Source organism: Somniosus microcephalus, chromosome 20, assembly GCF_052327205.1.
Source record: "Somniosus microcephalus isolate GS21.2 chromosome 20, FLI_Smic_1.0, whole genome shotgun sequence".
NCBI lineage: Eukaryota > Metazoa > Chordata > Chondrichthyes > Squaliformes > Somniosidae > Somniosus > Somniosus microcephalus.
In genome coordinates, this window is record NC_141006.1 from 65107676 (window position 1) to 65125957 (window position 18282).

General features: G+C 41.1%; 1 protein-coding gene across 1 annotated transcript in view; it reads left to right on the top strand.

The window, feature by feature from the left end:
* The window catches only part of matn1 (matrilin 1), a 37138-nt gene extending 26123 nt beyond the window's left edge, over positions 1-11015 (top strand). The window contains exons 5-8 of the mRNA XM_085963118.1: positions 1957-2361; positions 4859-5008; positions 10668-10772; positions 10897-11015. Of these exons, the coding sequence (XP_085819244.1) occupies positions 1957-2361; positions 4859-5008; positions 10668-10772; positions 10897-11015 (779 nt within the window). The remainder of the gene's footprint in view (positions 1-1956; positions 2362-4858; positions 5009-10667; positions 10773-10896) is intronic.
* Positions 11016-18282: the final 7267 nt, after the last annotated feature.

The window sequence follows — 18282 nt, forward strand, 5'->3', positions numbered from 1 at the left end:
ACCATTGGTGGCCGTGCCTTCTGTTGCCTAGGTCCTAAGCTCTGGAATTTCCTGCCTAAACCTCTCCGCCTCGCTACCTCTCTTTCCTCCTCTAAGACACTCCTTTAAACCTACCTCTTTGACCAAGCTTTTGGTCATCTGCCCTAATTTCTCCTTATGTGGCTTGGTGTCAAAATTTTTGTATTTTAATACTGCTGTTGTTGTACTAGTCTAGATTTTTCCTAGCTTTTGCCAGAATGCTACTGGCAGGTTTAAGATAGACTGAAATAGAGCTGAGTTGCTTGTGCTCAATTTTCCCAAATCAGCTCATGTCCAAATCTGCAGCTGTAAATATGGCAAAGTGTAGGGTGCACACTGGTGGTGCAGGTGGGTAATTACCTGTAAGTGAATGTGAAACCCAAAATGTGGGCACGAGTCTGCAGGTAAGTGATGCAATAGCCCAGTAGCCAAACTTGTGTTTGATGGCTACTGAAGTAGAGGTGATTCTGCATGTGGTGCTTGCGGTAAGGGTCACCCTCTGTGTTGTGCTAACTTCAGTAGGCTTTCCATATGTTTACCACCCTGTGTGGAAAAAGTTATATCTTAACCGTGTATTCACCTTTTCTCATATAAGTTTGAATCCATGCTCCATTACCCTGGCGTGTTTGTTGATAGTGAACATCATTCTAGGATCCAGTTTATCTATTCCCTTGAAGATCTTTAATATCTCAATAAAGTCATTTCTAAGCAGCCTTTTTTCCAATGTAAACATCCATCCTACCATTAGTCTTTCTTCATAGATGAGGTGCCCAATCCTATTTATCAACTTAATCGCTCTTTGTACTGTCCCCTGTTATATGGTTCCCAAAACTGTACACAATATCAAGTTGGTGGTGGGGGGGCAGTGCTTTGTATAAGTTAACACACTTGCGTTGACGTATATGGTGTCGGGATTCAATGGATACTGGACTGTCCATCAAATGTTTGGAAATATTGTTTGGCTCAGATGTTAACATTATTCCTGTGATCCCACTTATGCATTTATTAGCAGTAACCTTCTAAAAGAGCCTAGATTGTACATTCCTATCCGCTTACCCAAATGCAACACAATGACCAACTTTTATCACTATAGATCCTACCTCGTCTAAGATTAGGAGAACCTATTTGCATTTTTAGATCCTCTCCCAAAGACCTTGATCCTGAGTATATATTCTATTGGGCCTCATCCCATTATTTCCTAGACTTCTTCAGCTTTTTCCAGTATCGTCACACCCAATTACAATCATGCCAATATTGAATTATATTGATGATAATGTGAGAAAAAAATATATATAGTTGAGTCAGAATCAAGTAGTTTCCACAAGAGTGTGGAAATCTCTTAAATATCAGGTCTTAAGAAACCCCAAGATACCACCATACATCTGCACTACTAACAATGAATGGCTCCCTCATTAAAACCAAGTGCTCAGCTTCAATAATGTGCCCAAAGTTGTGGTTTTCCCCTCTTTTTTTTATGAACAATTACACTAAATGATATCATGAACCAAAGAGATAACAGAAGAAGATTTCCTCTATGCGCTGCGTAGAGTGAAATCACAAACCACCTTATAAAGTACAAGCTACAATGATAAATAGCAGTGCTATTCAAAATATAAATATAGCAGTCACAGAGTAGGAAATGATTAACAGCCTTTTCTCTTTTTCTTGTAAACTGGGCAATATAGATTGGACTATCAGTGTTGAGCACAGAACCCTTCAATTTTAGCATAATCTATTATTAATTCATGCTTTTCAAAGTAAGAGCTGACAGTTTGAGGAATGGAATATTCTTCTAACTTGTACCTACCTGGAAGCTCAATCACTCCTGAGTCAGCTGTCCTAGGTCCTGAGATTGAGAAAGGCGCTATATAAATGCAAGTTCTGTCTTCCTTCTTTAACTCTTTTGTTAACTCTTAATGCTTTTAATTTTCCTCCCAGCTTGCAGTTCAGGAGGTGTTGATTTGGCTTTCATCATTGATGGCTCGAAGAGTGTGAGACCTGAAAACTTTGAACTGGTAAAAAAATTCATCAATCAGGTTGTCGATTCCCTAGATGTTGGTGACCAGAACGCGCGCGTTGCCCTCGTGCAGTACTCGAGCTCAGTCAGGACAGAATTCCCCCTCAACAAGTTCAAAACAAGACAAAATATCAAGACAGCAGTCAAGAAAATGGAGTACATGGAGAGGGGAACAATGACGGGCCTGGCGCTGCAACATTTGTCTGAAAACATTTTCATCCCTGCCCAAGGAGCAAGAGAGAACATCCCGAAAGTCGGAATCGTCTTTACCGATGGCCGCTCACAGGATTACATTAATGATTCCGCCCAGAAGACCAAAGATCAAGGTAATACGTGCAGAAAAATTGACTTTTTTAAAATGTAGTCATTACTTTCAATCTTTATACGTAGGGGAGAAAATTGCAGGGCTATGGGGAAAGAGCAGGGGAGTGGGACTAATTGGATCGCTCTTTCAAAGAGCCGGCATGAGTACGATGGACCAAATAGCCTCCTTCTTTGCTGTAAGATTCTATAAGAAAAATTGTGATGATATTTCCCACATTTTCCCCTCTGTATACACGTCCCCCTTATGCTAGTGGTTATTTTACAATCAAGATGTTGAACCTGCTCCCAGGCCGCAGTAAATGCTACTCTTGAGTTAGATGTATGAGAGCAGCATGGCAAAATTCCCCTCTCCCCACCATACTCTGCTTCTCCCTTCACCAGTCAGGGCAAGGTTAATTGGCATCTGGAAACAGTTCCTTAACATAACCCAATTCCCACTGTGCCAAATTTGCCATGTGACAAGCTGAACTTGCTGCTCCATAGCACAACATTTTGGATGCACAGGCTACTTCAAATAAAGCTAATGCCAATAGGCTGAGGGAGTCGCTTGCAGGATTGAGGCTCATTTGTGCCAATGCACCTAGAGACCTGACCTTGCTTGTGAACAGTAATAGGCTGTAGAATGTTAATTCAAACTAATGAAAATGCAAATGAGCAGGCATCCATTTCTTTAGCCACTCCATTGTTGCTCTTAATCCTATATTTTTAATTTTTTGAACTCCTCAAGCTGAGCTGTCGCATAAACTAATTTTTATTTTGGACACCCACTGTCAGTGATGAAGCACTCCCAGGTCAGGTGTAGCACATGTAGATGCCGAGTCGAGCTTCCTCTACTCTGTCCCAACAACGTTCCTCAGCCCGAACCTGAGTAGCAGTGTGGCATTATTCCCACATTAGCCATACTGTGGCCTCTCTTTAGTGTGAGCGCCAAATTAGGGACCAGGTTTATTGTGTGGGCTCATACCCACTGCGAACTGGATTTAGACGGTCTCGGACTTGAGCTGGTCTTTTACTTTAATTGAATTTGGGTTGTAAGAAACAATTTGACTTTCTCTTTTATGTAGCATTTCATGAGTTTTACAATTGCAGTCTTAAACATTTGTTACTGTGCATATTACACTCCTAAACATTAGTTATTCTCTTTTAAACTATATATGTTCTTATTTTTCCCTCTACTTCTACTCTACTTCTAAATTGGCTGACTCCCGCTGGGATCATTATAGTGGTCCTATTCCCGTGTTCTTCATTCACAGACAAATCCGCAAATGGAATCGTTGCTTTCGTTAAATAAGGAGCCAGGAATGCAAACTCATTTACTGAATTATTCCAACTGAGAAGTAAAAAGTTTTACTTAGCTTCTGCTTTCTTCAAAATTTGATAAGGATTCACAGTTTTAAAAGACATGTTTAGAAGAATACTATTAATAAGGAAACATTTTATTGCATTATTATTCCTGTACATTTACAATATTTAAATGTATTTAACAACCTGCATGGAAATAAACAAAATTAATTCTGCAAGGGAGATTGATCAATCAAAAGAAAATAAATATGCTTTGTTTTGCTTAACAGAATATAATAATTCAGCTGTATATAATTAAGTCTATTATCAATAGACTAGTGAAACATAGCACCATGTATTCTAAGCAATAAATATGATTTAAATGAGAGAACTGAGTTATACACATTGTGTGTGATAGTTCCCTCAAAAGCAAGGTCCCAGAGTCACAGCTGAGCTAATAAAATGAGGCTACCCTGTATAACGCACCTTGAATTAACAGTTATTCTCTACATAATGCACTTCTAAATATCTGTTATTCTTCAAGTAACACATTCTCTATATCTATTCTTTATATGAAACACACACCCCCTAACATTCTGCAGTATCTGTCTCTGTATATCTATCAGAGTCCTTAACATCTCTTCCTGTGTATCTATCATATTCTTAAATGTGAATATATCGCAGTCCTCAACATCTGTATCTAACACAGTCCTCAAGCACTGGAGGCCCATTGGCAAGCCTACATAGAAAGTGATGGCTGGCTAATCAACCAGAGGTCCTCACAATGAAGCCCTCCTCTAACAGCAGTCATACATTGCCCACATTTCCAGCAGAAGTCAATGAATGGTGATCAGAAGCAGATTTTCCCCCTTCATATTCCAGGGACACCAAGGCCAATTGTAACACTCTACTCCTGCTCCAGATAAAGTTGGTTAATTCAGCACAGATTAGGAATTGAACCTGGGATCTTGCAGCCCTGTCTGACTCAATACAACAATTATCCATCGAGTCATTGGATGACAGTACAGCATTTGTTATTCTCTATGTTACATGATCCTAAAGAGCCTTGTCTATTTGTGATTGGCTATAGTGGCAACATCATATCAAGCTCTTAGTGCAGTTCAACAATGCTGATGTTCACCCTAATACATTTTTATGTACAAAACACTTGAAAGCTTTTCAAAATGTAATTAGAAATTCATTTTTACCTGTTTTCAGGAATTAGGATGTTTGCGGTTGGAGTGGGAAATGCACTTGAGGAAGAATTAAGGATAATTGCCTCAGATCCAGTTAAGGATCATTATCATTATACTGCAGATTTCAAAACAATGAACCAAATTGCAGACAAATTACAGGTTAAAATATGCGGTAAGGAATATTCTTTCATCCTTCAATACAATTCAGTCTTTTGTTATAGTTGTCTTAATCCAGAGATTTTCAAACTTTTCAATCTGGGGAACCCTGGCAGTATTGACACACTGTAAAGACCATATTGCCATAAGCAAATATTGACTTATATCCATGATCCTATATCCTAACTTCAAAAAGACAGTGTCAGCTCCTCAAAGGAATACATTGCAGAAAATGTTTTTGATTAGCTTAGAAATACAATGCTAGCATGTCTAGATTAGGCCATGTCTGTATTATGGGGGACTTCAACTTTCCTTATATAAAATGGACCGATGGTGAACTATCAAGTGTATTAGTAGTAAATTAGCTGAAACATTTGTGAATACAATTAATGATTTTTTTTTAACTCAACATGTTAGTGATGTGACATGGGGTTCTCAAATCCTTCACCTAATTTTCAATACTGACCCTACAGCTGTATCGCAACTCCATGTGGGGAACACCTGGGCAATAGTGATCATAAAATAAAAACAGAAAATGCTGGAAATACTCAGCAGGTCAGGCAGAATCTGTGGAGAGAGAAACAGAGTTAACATTTCAGGTTGATGACCTTTTGTCAGAACTGGACAAAACTGGAAAAAAGTGATCATACCATAATTAGGTTGAATTTTATTGACCAAACAAGGGTAATTAACAATTTAATGCTGGTTCCTGACTTCAGGAGGACTAATTTCAATAAACTGGCTAAAGATTTGAAAGAAGTTGATTTGACAACCCCGGTGTGTAGGGAAATAGATGCTGGGAATAAATGCATCATTTTTAAGACCATTCTCAAGCAAAAAGAGGTCATCTATGTCCCAAGGGTTACTAAAAGGACACATGGCAATACTAAACCAAAATGGTTAACCAGAAATGTGAAAGCACAAATTAGGCTGAAACAAAAATATTTTTACAGATTAAAGGAAAACAACTCCCAAGAAAATAGAGATAACTATCACACACAATTAAGGGCAACAAAAGCAATTACTCAAGCAGCTAAAAGCTTAAAGGAAAAAAGATTGTTGATAATTGTGGGAGTAATGGCAAAGGCTTTTTTAGTTACATTAAGAGTCAGAGGACCATTAAAGACTGCTTAGGATCACTGAGAGACACCTTAGGACAGATTCAGGTGGAATCTCAAGTCATGCAGAGGTGTTCAATGATTACTTTGCATCAGCCTACACTCCTATGGACGATGCCCAACTACCAGATATGGGTTGCGTGTAAACATGAAATTTGGGTATATTACAATAAAAGAGGGATATCTTAGATGGAATAAAGAACCTTAAAGTAGATTGGGCTGCGAGTCCAGATGACATTAACCCAATGGTGATTAATGAGCTAAAGCATGTGATCTGCAACCCCCTTGCCCTTATCTTTAACAGCTCACTGGGGCCTGTAATTTTTCCCTTGGAATTGGATAGATGCTCGTATGGTGCCACTTTTCAAAAAGGATGACAAGTCAGATCCAGGGAACTACAGGCCCTTAAGCCTGATGTCAATCTTAAGTAAGATGCTTGAAGGGTTCCTAAGAGATGCTCTCTCTGATCACCTAGATAGGGAGGGTATCATCAAAGACACTCAACATGGCTTCTGGAAAAGGACGTTGTGTTTTACTAATTGACTAGAATTCTTTGAGGAAGTTACGAGGTTGGTGGGTGAGGGCATCTACTAGACATTGTCTACTTGGACTTCCAAAAAGCCTTTGATAAGATATCCCACAATAGGTTACTCTACAAAACAAAATCTTGTGGTATCGGTGGGGAGCTGTTACAATGGACTAGGAATTGCCTACACTCTCATAGGCAGAAAGTTGAGATTAATGACTCTGGATTTGCTTGGAGGTCAGTTACTAGTGGTGTCCCGTTACTAGTGATATCCCACAGGGATTGGTCCTGGGGCCGTTGCTTTTCACTATTTTCTTAAATGACCTAGAAGTAGGTGTTGGGGGAATGGTCTGCAGGTTTGCAGATGACACTAAAATTTGCACGAGTGTCAGACTATGCAAGAGAAGGAACTTCTGCAGTTGGATATAAATGTGCTGAGGGATTGGGCCAAATTCTGGAAGATGTCCTTTAACTTAGATAGATGCAGTGGATCAATACCAAGTGTACTTACACACTACATTGCACCGAATTAAAATCAGTTGAGGGAGAAAGGGATCTTGGCGTTATTGTTCATAACTCTCTACAGGTTTCTCCAAGGTTTTTGGTCCATTCATTTTAATGGGAGGAAAATTGTGAGCAGCATACACATCATTTCTTGATACGCATGACAAATGTGCAAATGATCCCCGGTGTCTATGGCAGCGAGAACGTGCATCTGTAAACATCCTGTGGAAGATCTTGCCAAAATGCAGCACCTGGTGATTTAACCTCTGTTACTGCTGCGATCTGTATGACCTTTCTGACCTGTAGCATTCCAATGTCATAATTCATTACACACATTTCATTCTGCTGACTTACTGTTGACGAGTAAGGTTGTCAGCTTTTCCCAAGTCTTTAACTGAGCACAGAGCAGGACAGAGACACAAAAAGGCTGACACTGTGACTGAGCATTATGGAGCAGTGCCCACAGAGAGTGCTAATCAGGTGATCACAGGCCCATAGTGTCTGATTCTCCATCCATTAATTTAAACTGATGGAAAACCAGGCACTGCAGGTCCATGATATCCCCAACCAGTGTGAATGCCACTCTGGCCAATCTCAGAATCAGCCCTAAACAATTGTGGCTTGACTTTAGATACTTGCTTTGATGTGGATGAAAATGTGTTGCAAACCTTAACAATTAGTGCTTCCACATCATAAAACATAGCAGCAAATGACCTCTATTTAAAAAAATAGGTCTTTGGTATCCAGATAACATTTTAAAAATTACTAGACAACCCACTCAAAAACCAGATTGTTCCATTCAGAACTAGAGAGGAGGTAAACCTATTGGTGAGCTGTGTTTGTTTCTCCACTAGAAATTAACTTTACATTCCAAAAGAGTGATTTACATATTGTCCAGCATATGTAATTGTAATATATGTGGGTAGAACAAATGAAGAACAGAGACACGTTGAGTTGCTAGTCAAGGTGCTTGCTTTACTAGGCCAGAGCGAACTGAGCATGCTCATACTAAACCATGTGACAAACCATGTGATCATGCATTACACTGCTTTCCCCTTTAAAAAAAATGTACATATTCTCCTCTCAAATACAACAAAACTCTGGTCCCACCTTTCCCAGCATTACATGTACCACATAACATAAGCTCCTGGCTTTTTTTCTTTTAAATCAGCTACAAATGAACTACAAATCCAGTTTAATAACAGGTTTGTGGAGCCTTCCTGATCTTACAAAAGGTTTTGGTGTTGAACCAATTTTTGGGCTGTTTTGTTTTGGTTCCAAACTCAAAGAAATAGGTAACACCACTCTGTTTCCCCACTTGATACAACCTTGCTCACAGGACAATTCAGTACGACGGTTATGGAATCATTCCAACCCGGTGTCCAGACACTGATCGCTCCATCAAAGAGTAGGAATAAACGGGTCTTTTTCAGGGTGGCAGGCGGTGACTAGTGGGGTACTGCAGGGATCAGTGCCTGGGCCCCAGCTATTCACAATATATATCAATGATTTGGATGAGGGAACCAAATGTAATATTTCCAAGTTTTCTGACGACACGAAACTAGGTGGGATTGTGAGTTGTGAGGAGGATACAAAGAGGCTTCAAGGCAATTTAGACAAGTCGAGTGAGTGGGCAAGTACATGGCAGATGCAGTATAATGTGGTTAAATGTGAAGTTATCCACTTCGTTAGAAAAAACAGAAAGGCAGAGTATTATTTAAATGGTGATAGATTGGGAAATGTTGATGTACAAAGGGACCTGGGTGTCCTTGTACACCAGTCACTGAAAGCAAACATGCAGGCGCAGCAAGCAGTTAGGAAGGCAAATGGTATGTTGGCCTTCATTGCAAGAGGATTTGAGTACAGGAGCAAGGATGTCTTACTAGAGTTATACAGGGTCTTGGTGAGACCACACCTGGAGTACTGTGTGCAGTTTTGGTCTCCTTACCTAAGAATGGATATACTTGCCATAGAGGGAGTGCAGCGAAGGTTCACCAGACTGATTCCTGGGATGGCAGGACTGTCGTATGAGGAGAGATTGGGTCGACAGGCCTGTATTCACTAGAGTTTAGAAGAATGAGTTGCTAGTCAAGGTGCTTGTTTACTAGGCCAGAGCGAACTCAGCATGCTCATACTAAACCATGTGACAAACCATGTGATCATACATTACAGTAATTACTTGAACAATAAGAATAAATAGTAAATATTCACATTCTAAAAGAATACACATACACCGTTACAGGGGATTTAGGTTTATTGACTATCAACCATGTGGTTTTTTTCCCATTCGTACACCCCAGGTGCATAATATAACTAGTAGTATATATCGGGGATAAAGGCCACAATTTGTTAAATTGCTATTAATTCTCTCCACAAAGCGGTGAAGTTGCTTCAGAGAACAGAGCAAACTCCTTTAGGAACAGAACAGAACTTTAGCTGAGAGAAGAGACAAGAAAGGGAGAATCAGACCTAGATCAGAGACCAGGAGAAGAGAAAACAGAGTTAACCTCCAGCATTATTCCTTATGCTGTGTCTGTTCAGCACGATCTGGATTACAGTACTACACTTGGATAGGCCGTATTTTGCGACCCCTAAGGGTGCTAAGGAGGTGTGTACGCACCAGTAGGGGCCGCACAAGTTCTGGGGTTAGGCATGCGAATCACATGCGCTAAAACCCGGAACTTGTGATCTGTGAAGAATCTCCTCCGCATCCCCGGGAGTAGGGCCTCTGTGGGTGGAGAGTTGCGCTATTTGCCCAAATTCCGCCCGTTGCATGCCAGTGAAATTGTTACGCCTGGTAAAAGCAGGCATAAGGCCTGCTTTTACCAGCATAAGAGTTTTAAACAATAGAAAAATAAAATTTGATCACTCATTTATACATTAAAAATCCTGTCCAATAAGGTATGTTTATTTTTAGCCCTGTCAAAACAATTTTTTTCCCAAAAAATTACATTTTTGTTTAAAATATTTAATTAAATGACATTTTAAATATGTAATTAAAAAAAATTATTTCATGTGTTCGTGTATTTTTTAAGTCATCCCCATTCATACTTATGGGGTTTCCGTACGTACGGAACTCCCATAAGTATGAATGGGGATCCCCTTTTACTGGTTGGGCCGGCCCGCATGATCCCAGGGGCGCTTGCGAACCGCATGCGCCTCTACCCGCACGTGCCCGGAGAGACCCAGGATCGCAAGTCTCCGTACCTCCCGGGCCACCAGGTAAGTTCGTAGATTTTTTACAGGTCGGAGGCATCCGCCCGCGGGAAGCCTCTGACCGCAAATGTTGTTACAACCAACATATCTATAGTGAAGAGCATCACAGTGGAAGGAATGGGAGCTGCATTATGTAGATCTAGATCGAAGTAACATTCACTAACCAACACATTTACAATTTCACTGCACATAATGCACGCAGAACATCCCAATAAATGTCCTTACCGTGACCTGCAGCGGCAGGTAGTGATTTATGGGAAGGCTGGAATATGTTGGTATTTTTCCCTCACATGCTTTGTTTTTGCTTTCAGCTGCACCCAAAGACCCCTGTGCCTGTGAGTCGCTTGTGGAGTTCCAAACAAAGGTCGAGAAAATAGTTAAAATACTGACATCAAAACATATCCTTTTAATCCCATGTGCAGTTCACCATAAAAATGTACTAATACAGAATTATCCACAATTTAGTTTTAACATCTTAAGGGAGAAAAAAATGTGTAGACTGTATATAAGTTTCAGTTCTGAACTTTTACTGTAATTCAGATATTGCTGTTTGTGATCGATCCATACACCCAACTACAATGGATCCTCAATTGTCTGCACTCCTATTGTCTGCACTCTCAGTTATCTACAAGAACTTTTATAGGAGTGTTTTTAATTGATTTTTCACACACTGAATTCTCGATCAGTCGAAGTAGTTGTTATCTGACTGCCCGGTACCTAGAAGAATTTACTGTCTGTGCGGCTCTTATATTTAGCACCAAGGCTTTTTAAAATTATTTCTTCATGGGTGATACTGGCAAGGCTACATCTGTTGCCCATCTCGAGGTGCCCTGAGAAGGTTAGGGTGAATTTTCTTCTTAAATTACTGCAGTCGTTGTGATGATGATGCCCCATGATAGTGTGAGGTAGGGAATTCCAGGATTTTGATCCAGTGAATGAAAGATGGTGCATAACTTGAGGGGGAACTTGGAGGCGATGGTGCTTCCAAGGTATTGCTGATCTTATTCATGGCGGTAGAGGCCACAGGGCTGGGAAATGCTGTCAAAGTAAGCTTGGTGAGTTGCTGCACTGTATTCTGTGGAGAGTACACACTACAGCCACCGTGCACCAGTGATGGATATTGAGCCCAGAGGACGGGGCACCAATCAAGTAAACTGTTTTGTCCGGGCTGGTGTTGAACTTCTTGAGTGTTGTTGCACCTGCACCTATCCAGACAAGTGGTGCACATTCCATCACACGCCTGACTTGAGCCATATAGATGGTGAAGAGGCATTGAGGGATCAGGAAGTAAACCATTCAGTGCATAGTACTTAGTTTTTGCCCTGATCTTGTAGCTATGGTGTTGATATGGCTGGTCCAGTCGTGCTTCTAGTCAATGGTGACCAGAAGCTTAACTGGACCAGGAGACCAGTAGGGGAGTTGGGACTTTGGGTTCTGTGAAAGTAGCAGGATTCAGGCCGCCAGCACTTTTTGAGAATATATATAGTAACGTCGGAACTGGAGTAAGCCAGTTGGTCCATCAAGCCTGTTCTCTTTTTTTTAGCCATGGCAACTTTTCAGCTTTTTAATCCTATCCTTCACCTAATAAATTGAATGTGACATTGCCACAGTCAATATTTGAATATAATTTTTTTATATAGAAAAGAGAGGGTTGGGAGAGATTTTAGGAACTTGATCCACAGAGTCACCCAGTGGCCAGAGCCTGCAACTACATTGTGACAGTTGACATAGAAAAATTGCATGTAAATGTTGACATAACAATTTACAATAGTAAATGTTAACACAAAAGAGTGACCAAAAATCATGATAAGGCGGTCATGGAAGGCCGATTGAGTGGCTGCCTCCTCCCTCGCTCCTGTTCCTCATCCTCCTCGTCTTCCTCTTCATCCTCCTCCTCTCCCTGTTCCTTCTCCTGAGGTTGTTCCGCAATCCCTGGTGGCAAGGGCTGGGCCCTCATGATGGCCAGGTTGTGGAGCATGCAGCAGACCACCACAAAATGGGACACCTGCTCTACCGAGTACTGGAGGGCTCTTCCCAAGCAGTCAAGGCAGTGGAACCGTTGCTTCAATAAGCCAATGGTCTGCTCAATGATGTTCCTGGTGGCAGCATAGCTCTCATCATATGAGTGCTGGGCAGGAGTGTTGGGGTTGTGGAGGGGAGTCATGAGCCAGGTGGAGAGCGGATAACCCTTGTCTCCGACCAGCCAGCCTCGAGCTTGATGTGGTGGCTGAAAGATTGCTGGCACACCGGTCTGGCACAGGTTAAAGACATCATGGCTGCTGCCAGGAGAGCGGGCATTCACATTGAAGATTCGCTGTCTGTGCACGTTAAGTGAGTGGTAGCCTTTGCGGTTACAGAAGATCTCAGGATTGTTATGCGGTGTTCGCAAAGCCACGCGGGTGCAGTCAATGGCGCCCTGCACCATGGGGAATCCCGCTATCCTGGCAAAGCCACATGCATACTCGTCCTGCTTCTCTCTGGTGATGGGGAAGGAAATGTAATCCCTTCTCTTACTGTAGAGAGCCTCTGTGACCTCCCGGATGCAACAATGGATGGTGAACTGCGAGATGTTAGCTATGTCTCCTGTTACAGACTGGAAGGATCCACTGGCAAAGAAATTGAGGGTGACAGTGACCTTGAGAGCCGTGGTCGCCCTGATCTGAGGCTGGAGGGTTGGTTGCAGGAGTTAGCAGAGTTCAGTGATCATCTGCTTGGTGAAATGGAGCCTTCTAATACACTGCTCCTCGCTTAATTGTAGGTAGGAGATCTGCTCTCAGAATACCCTCGGAGGGTAAGGCCTCCAGTTGAGAGCCCTCATGGCCCTCTTCCTTCCTCTGGCCACATGTTCCAGTCTTTCTCGCTGCCTCCACTCCCTCCGCCGTAGATCCTGGAGGGCCAGGTTAACTGCCAGTACTGCCCCCATTAATGTAACCAAGTGTAGCAGTTTGATATTTTGTAAGAATAAATGTAACTACTTTTTAGTTACCACAACACTCCTGATACAAAAGAACCATTAAATTACTGAATTAAACTGTTTCATAATGTCAAACAAACACGAAGACACTGACAGCTGCGACTCATTACTCTTCTCTCCCTGTCGCTGTCTGGTCGAGGCGTTAAGGTAGCTGCCGACAATGAATTTTGCAGATTGGGCGCCCAGTGAGCGTTGCACACTCACTGACGTCACGATCTGCCTGGCATTGAAGTCCCCAGCAGTACCTCGTACCAGCGGCGCAACGGGGGAACCGGATTTGGCGGCAGTGCTGGATTCACCTCACCCCGGCGCTACTGCATCAGCACCCCAATACCACCCCCTGCAGGCGCTAACAGGAGGTGCTAACCTACCGATTTTTTCCCCCCTAACTTTTTAAAAATGATAGGGAGAGCAAAACAAAGATTGGGGTTCTCACATGGGGAAAAGGCAAACCTGAAATAAAAATCAACAAAGTTTCTTTAAAATTTTACTTTTTATTAAAATGGATATATTTGACACTGCACAAAATTAAAATTAGTTTTTCAGGCCCATAACCATTGTTTAGCAGTCATTACACAATTAAATCCCCAGTTACACCTAATCCCTTTGGGTCTAACTTTTAGTGGGGGATTTAACAGCGTAATTACTGCAGAAGAGCCGAAGTTTTCGTCAGTTTCCCTGATTTGAGAGATTTCACAGATTGCCGGCGGGGTGGCACAGCGCAACCTGTGGAGGAGCTGTGAATGACAGACCGCAACTTCAGGATTTACGCATTAGACTGCGCATGTACTAAATCCCGAAGTTGTGGTTAGTTTCGAAGGCAGAATGACGGCGAACGCTGCCAGTTTGCCGTCATCAGGACCAAAAATTCCGGGCCATTATATTTACATTCCAAGTTTGAGTATGAAACAATTGTACTACCATTTTTGCACCAATGCAAAGAATAACTCAGGAGTTGGATTGGTAATCTGATCTCGGAGCAAAGGGAGTGTAACTACTAATTCTGAGTGTGCAGGCTGGACTATAACTCCAGCTTGCCAGAGTACAGGTACAGACCTGTAAACTTTACTGCACTTTTTAAGTTGTTTCTACTAAAAGTAGTAGCACTGCAATAAAGTTGCTTTTCAGTGGCCATTTGTTCGGGAAGTTTAAGGTTTGCAACCTTTGTGTTGGCACACTGGCTCTTTCCAGGAGCGCTAACAGACAATTTAGGGAAACTTCAGACACATTAGCACCTGCCGCTAATTTTTCACGATTTCAAAATTCAGCGCCCCAGACGGGGCGATACCGAATTTCTCCCCCTAGGCGTTTCACTGCATTACGGGCTGAAGAGCTGGGAGAAGTAAAACTGGGGCGCTACAGTGCCACCACTGGCAGGAGGGTATAATTACAGTGTGATGAGCTTCTGTGTGTGCAGACGTAAGATTTATAAAGTAGATATATAATTCAATAAAAAATTTGAAACCATTAGAACACTTTTGTATAAAGCACTGTAGCTTAATGTTTTGACTGTCGTGCAATATTGTCCTTAACCATTTTTATACTAGGTGCCTTCGCAAAAAAACTGGCAGCTCTTGAGAACAGACTTCTGGTCTAATAGATTCTGGTGCACTTTTCCTGACCGCCCTTAACATCGTCACTAAGTAGTCTATTGTAATATACTGAAAACATGCTTATTTAATATACAAAAGCATTTGAACTACTAAAAATGCTTTCATCTATTTTAAAGTGTCTAGTCTAGTTTCCTTCTCCTAATACAAGAGCCCTATAACGTTAAGTGCAGTCGTTCTCAAACGGACAAAGCACTGTGAAATATGCCAGAAACTTTGAATATTTTTGCAGTATATTTTGTATATTAAAGAAGAAAGTCACCAAATGTAAAACTAAAACGTAATTTGTATTTATATTGTAATTTACTTGTTTGATACCAATATTGATCCTATCACTCAACCATATTTAATTCCAAGCCTATATATTTTTGTCTACTGGTAAAAGTAACAGCCTCATAATACAGAACACGTGCTATTGAAATTGACCCAAAAATAAAATACCACATGAAGTACAGAAATAAACTATCGTAATTATTCATAAAATCTAAGCAGATGTAATGCAAGGTGAACAGTTAAAAGATGGGATATCTCTGAAATTGTTAGACAAAACCAAGAAACAAAGTGTCTTATATGTGTCTTTTTAAAATCTGGATATTTATGAAAGTGTATTTAAGAAAAAAGGTATCATACATTTTTAAGAGGTTTTATGGGTGTTCTGTTTTGTCATCTTGGTAAAACCTAGTTTGTGTCAGGAAATAAAACAGACAAATAAAAGTGGCCTAAAAATATTCAAATTCTGGACAATGATTTCTTTATTTACATTATTATTTTTCTTCTTTGGCCAGATTGTGGGACTCTGCGACTCCATTGATTAGAATATCCTTGTTTCACACTGAAGACTTGAGTTTAAAGCTGACTGAGAGGTGATGATAGTCCATTAGCAGTTATGAGAACTTTACAATGCACTGATCAGACCATGCTTAGAACTGTCTCTTTTTTTGATATGTAAGAATGTGACAAATGAAATGGACAAGAGTAGCCTGAATTCAGACTGGCAAAATCACAAAATCAAACTAGTCAAGCCAGTACTGATTGATATTCATTTACAAATCCTACTCCACTGTCGAGGCTAGGTTGACCAGGATGGGTAAGTCTCCCTGTGGGCAGACGGAACTTGGCAACAGAATCTTTTTGAACTGAAACTTGCTTTGTTTTCTCTTCCCATATAAATCATGGCTCTAAGAAAAATCTTTCACTGAAAAGAAAACTCAATAAAATGAATTTCCAACTAACCCTAAAATCAACTCTCCACAGAAGTAGTGCCCCAGCAAACAGCCCCCTCCCCTTCACCTGTGTAGGATGCTTTGGTCTAAGAGGTTGTACATCTTATGCATAACCTATAGTTCTACCAGCTCACATAGATACCTGGATGTTCCAGTGTCCGGAGGTTTTTTTACTCTCTGCCTCCACACCACCGCCCCCCCAAGTAGTGTCTCAATTTAATCACCACTTCCTGATTTACCTCATCTTTTCAGCTTTGGTGATGTCCTTTTTTTAAAATTAATTCACGGGAGGTTGGGTCACTCTCGGGACGTAAGGCCGGCATTTAATGGCCATCTCTAGTGGGCCGCCGCCTTCTTCAACTGCAGAGCAGTTTAATACAACTGAATGGCTTACTAGGCCACTTCAGAGTGGCAGTTAAGAATCTACCATGTTGGTGTAGGATTGGGGTTGCATATAGTTGGGTTTTTTAACAACAATCAGACAGCTTCATGGTTACTTTTACTGATATCAGTTTTTTTTATTTCCATTTATTAAAAAACTGAGGTCAGTTGGTGGGATTTGAACAAATGTCTGCTGTATTACTAGTCCAGTAACATACCCACTACACTACCTTGCCTATCCTACAGCATGTTTTCAATTTTAAAAAATACAGTAGGTGGTTGGACTTGAACAGAGTTAAGGTTAGAGCCCTGCAACTAATCTAGGCTTTGCCTGGGATGAAAGCACACAATGCTGTTACTAGGTATAGAAATCAAAGCATTATCGACCCTATCCAATGTGACAATGCAAATGACGCCAACAGATACAAGACAGTCACTAATAAATCCAATAAGGAATTCAGGAGAAACCTCTTTACCCAGAAAGTGGTTAGAATGTGGAACTCGCTACCACAGGGAGTAGTTGAGGCGAATAGCACAGATATATTTAAGGGGAAGCTAGATAAACACATGAGGGAGAAAGGAATAGAAGGGTGGGAGGAGGCTTGTGTGGAGCATAAACTCTGGCATAGACCAGTAGGGCGGAATAGCCTGTTTCTGTGCTGTAAATTCTATATACAGGAAACTTTGGTTTATCCGGAGGTTGTATGTCTGGAAACCTCGATCTAATGGCAGAAATCAGCAGCCGTTTTGGTTAGGTTTTTTTTCTTCTCCTAGCATTTTTTTTTAACAGTCAGGCTCTGGAAAGCGCCTCTGTAGCTTAGCAACAGCTTCAGAGACGCTTCCAAGGTACGGGCCGAGTGTTTACAAGCTGTTGCTAAGCAACAGTGTTTGTTGTCCGATACAGAGATGAAAACCTCCGTATCCTTCAACATTAGCGCTGGTCTATCCGGAAGTTTTGATAGATCGGCAGCAGCTCGGTCCCGTCGGTGCCGGATATCGCGAAGTTTCCTGTAATTCTATTATCATAACCCACTTTCATATTTACACAAAAAAGGTCCAATGCCTAAGTAAATAAAAACATTGTAGTAAACTGTCAAACAGTTAAAGTGGACCTCCTCACCTTCCTTTTCTTTCTACAACCTACAGGCTTTTGAAACTCAAACTAGGTATCACTTAACCACTGCTTGATTCATCCAAGTGTCGTGGTGTCCAGCATTACGAGCCTAGGCCTTTTGCCAGGTTTATCAATAAAATAGAGAAGGCAATATAAAGGAAAATGTTGACAGTCATTGGACTTCCAGTTTGAATGTATTCATGCCTGAAAAATAGTTCTAAGGTTAACCAAAAAGTAACCTGCTCCAAGCTTTCTGCCAATGCCAATTCTGAGTTGGCTGCTGGGAAAATTGTAAAGATGAATCATTGATGAAGAGGGTTTTTAAAATTTGTTTACAACTTTCCTCACACCAAAAACTGTTAATTGAACTACATAAATAGTTAATCCGAAAAGAAAAAAGAAAGGATTTGCATTTGAGTAGTACATTTTATGTCCTCAGGATATGCCAAAACATTTCACAATTAATTACTTTAAAGCTGTATACACTATTTTTTAAGCAAATGTGACAGCCAATGTGTGCAGAGCAAGGTCCCACAAACAGCAATGGGATGACTGGTCAGTTAACCTGCTTTGTTGGTGCTGGTTGAGGAATGAATGTTGACCAATAATGCCCTGGGATCTTTA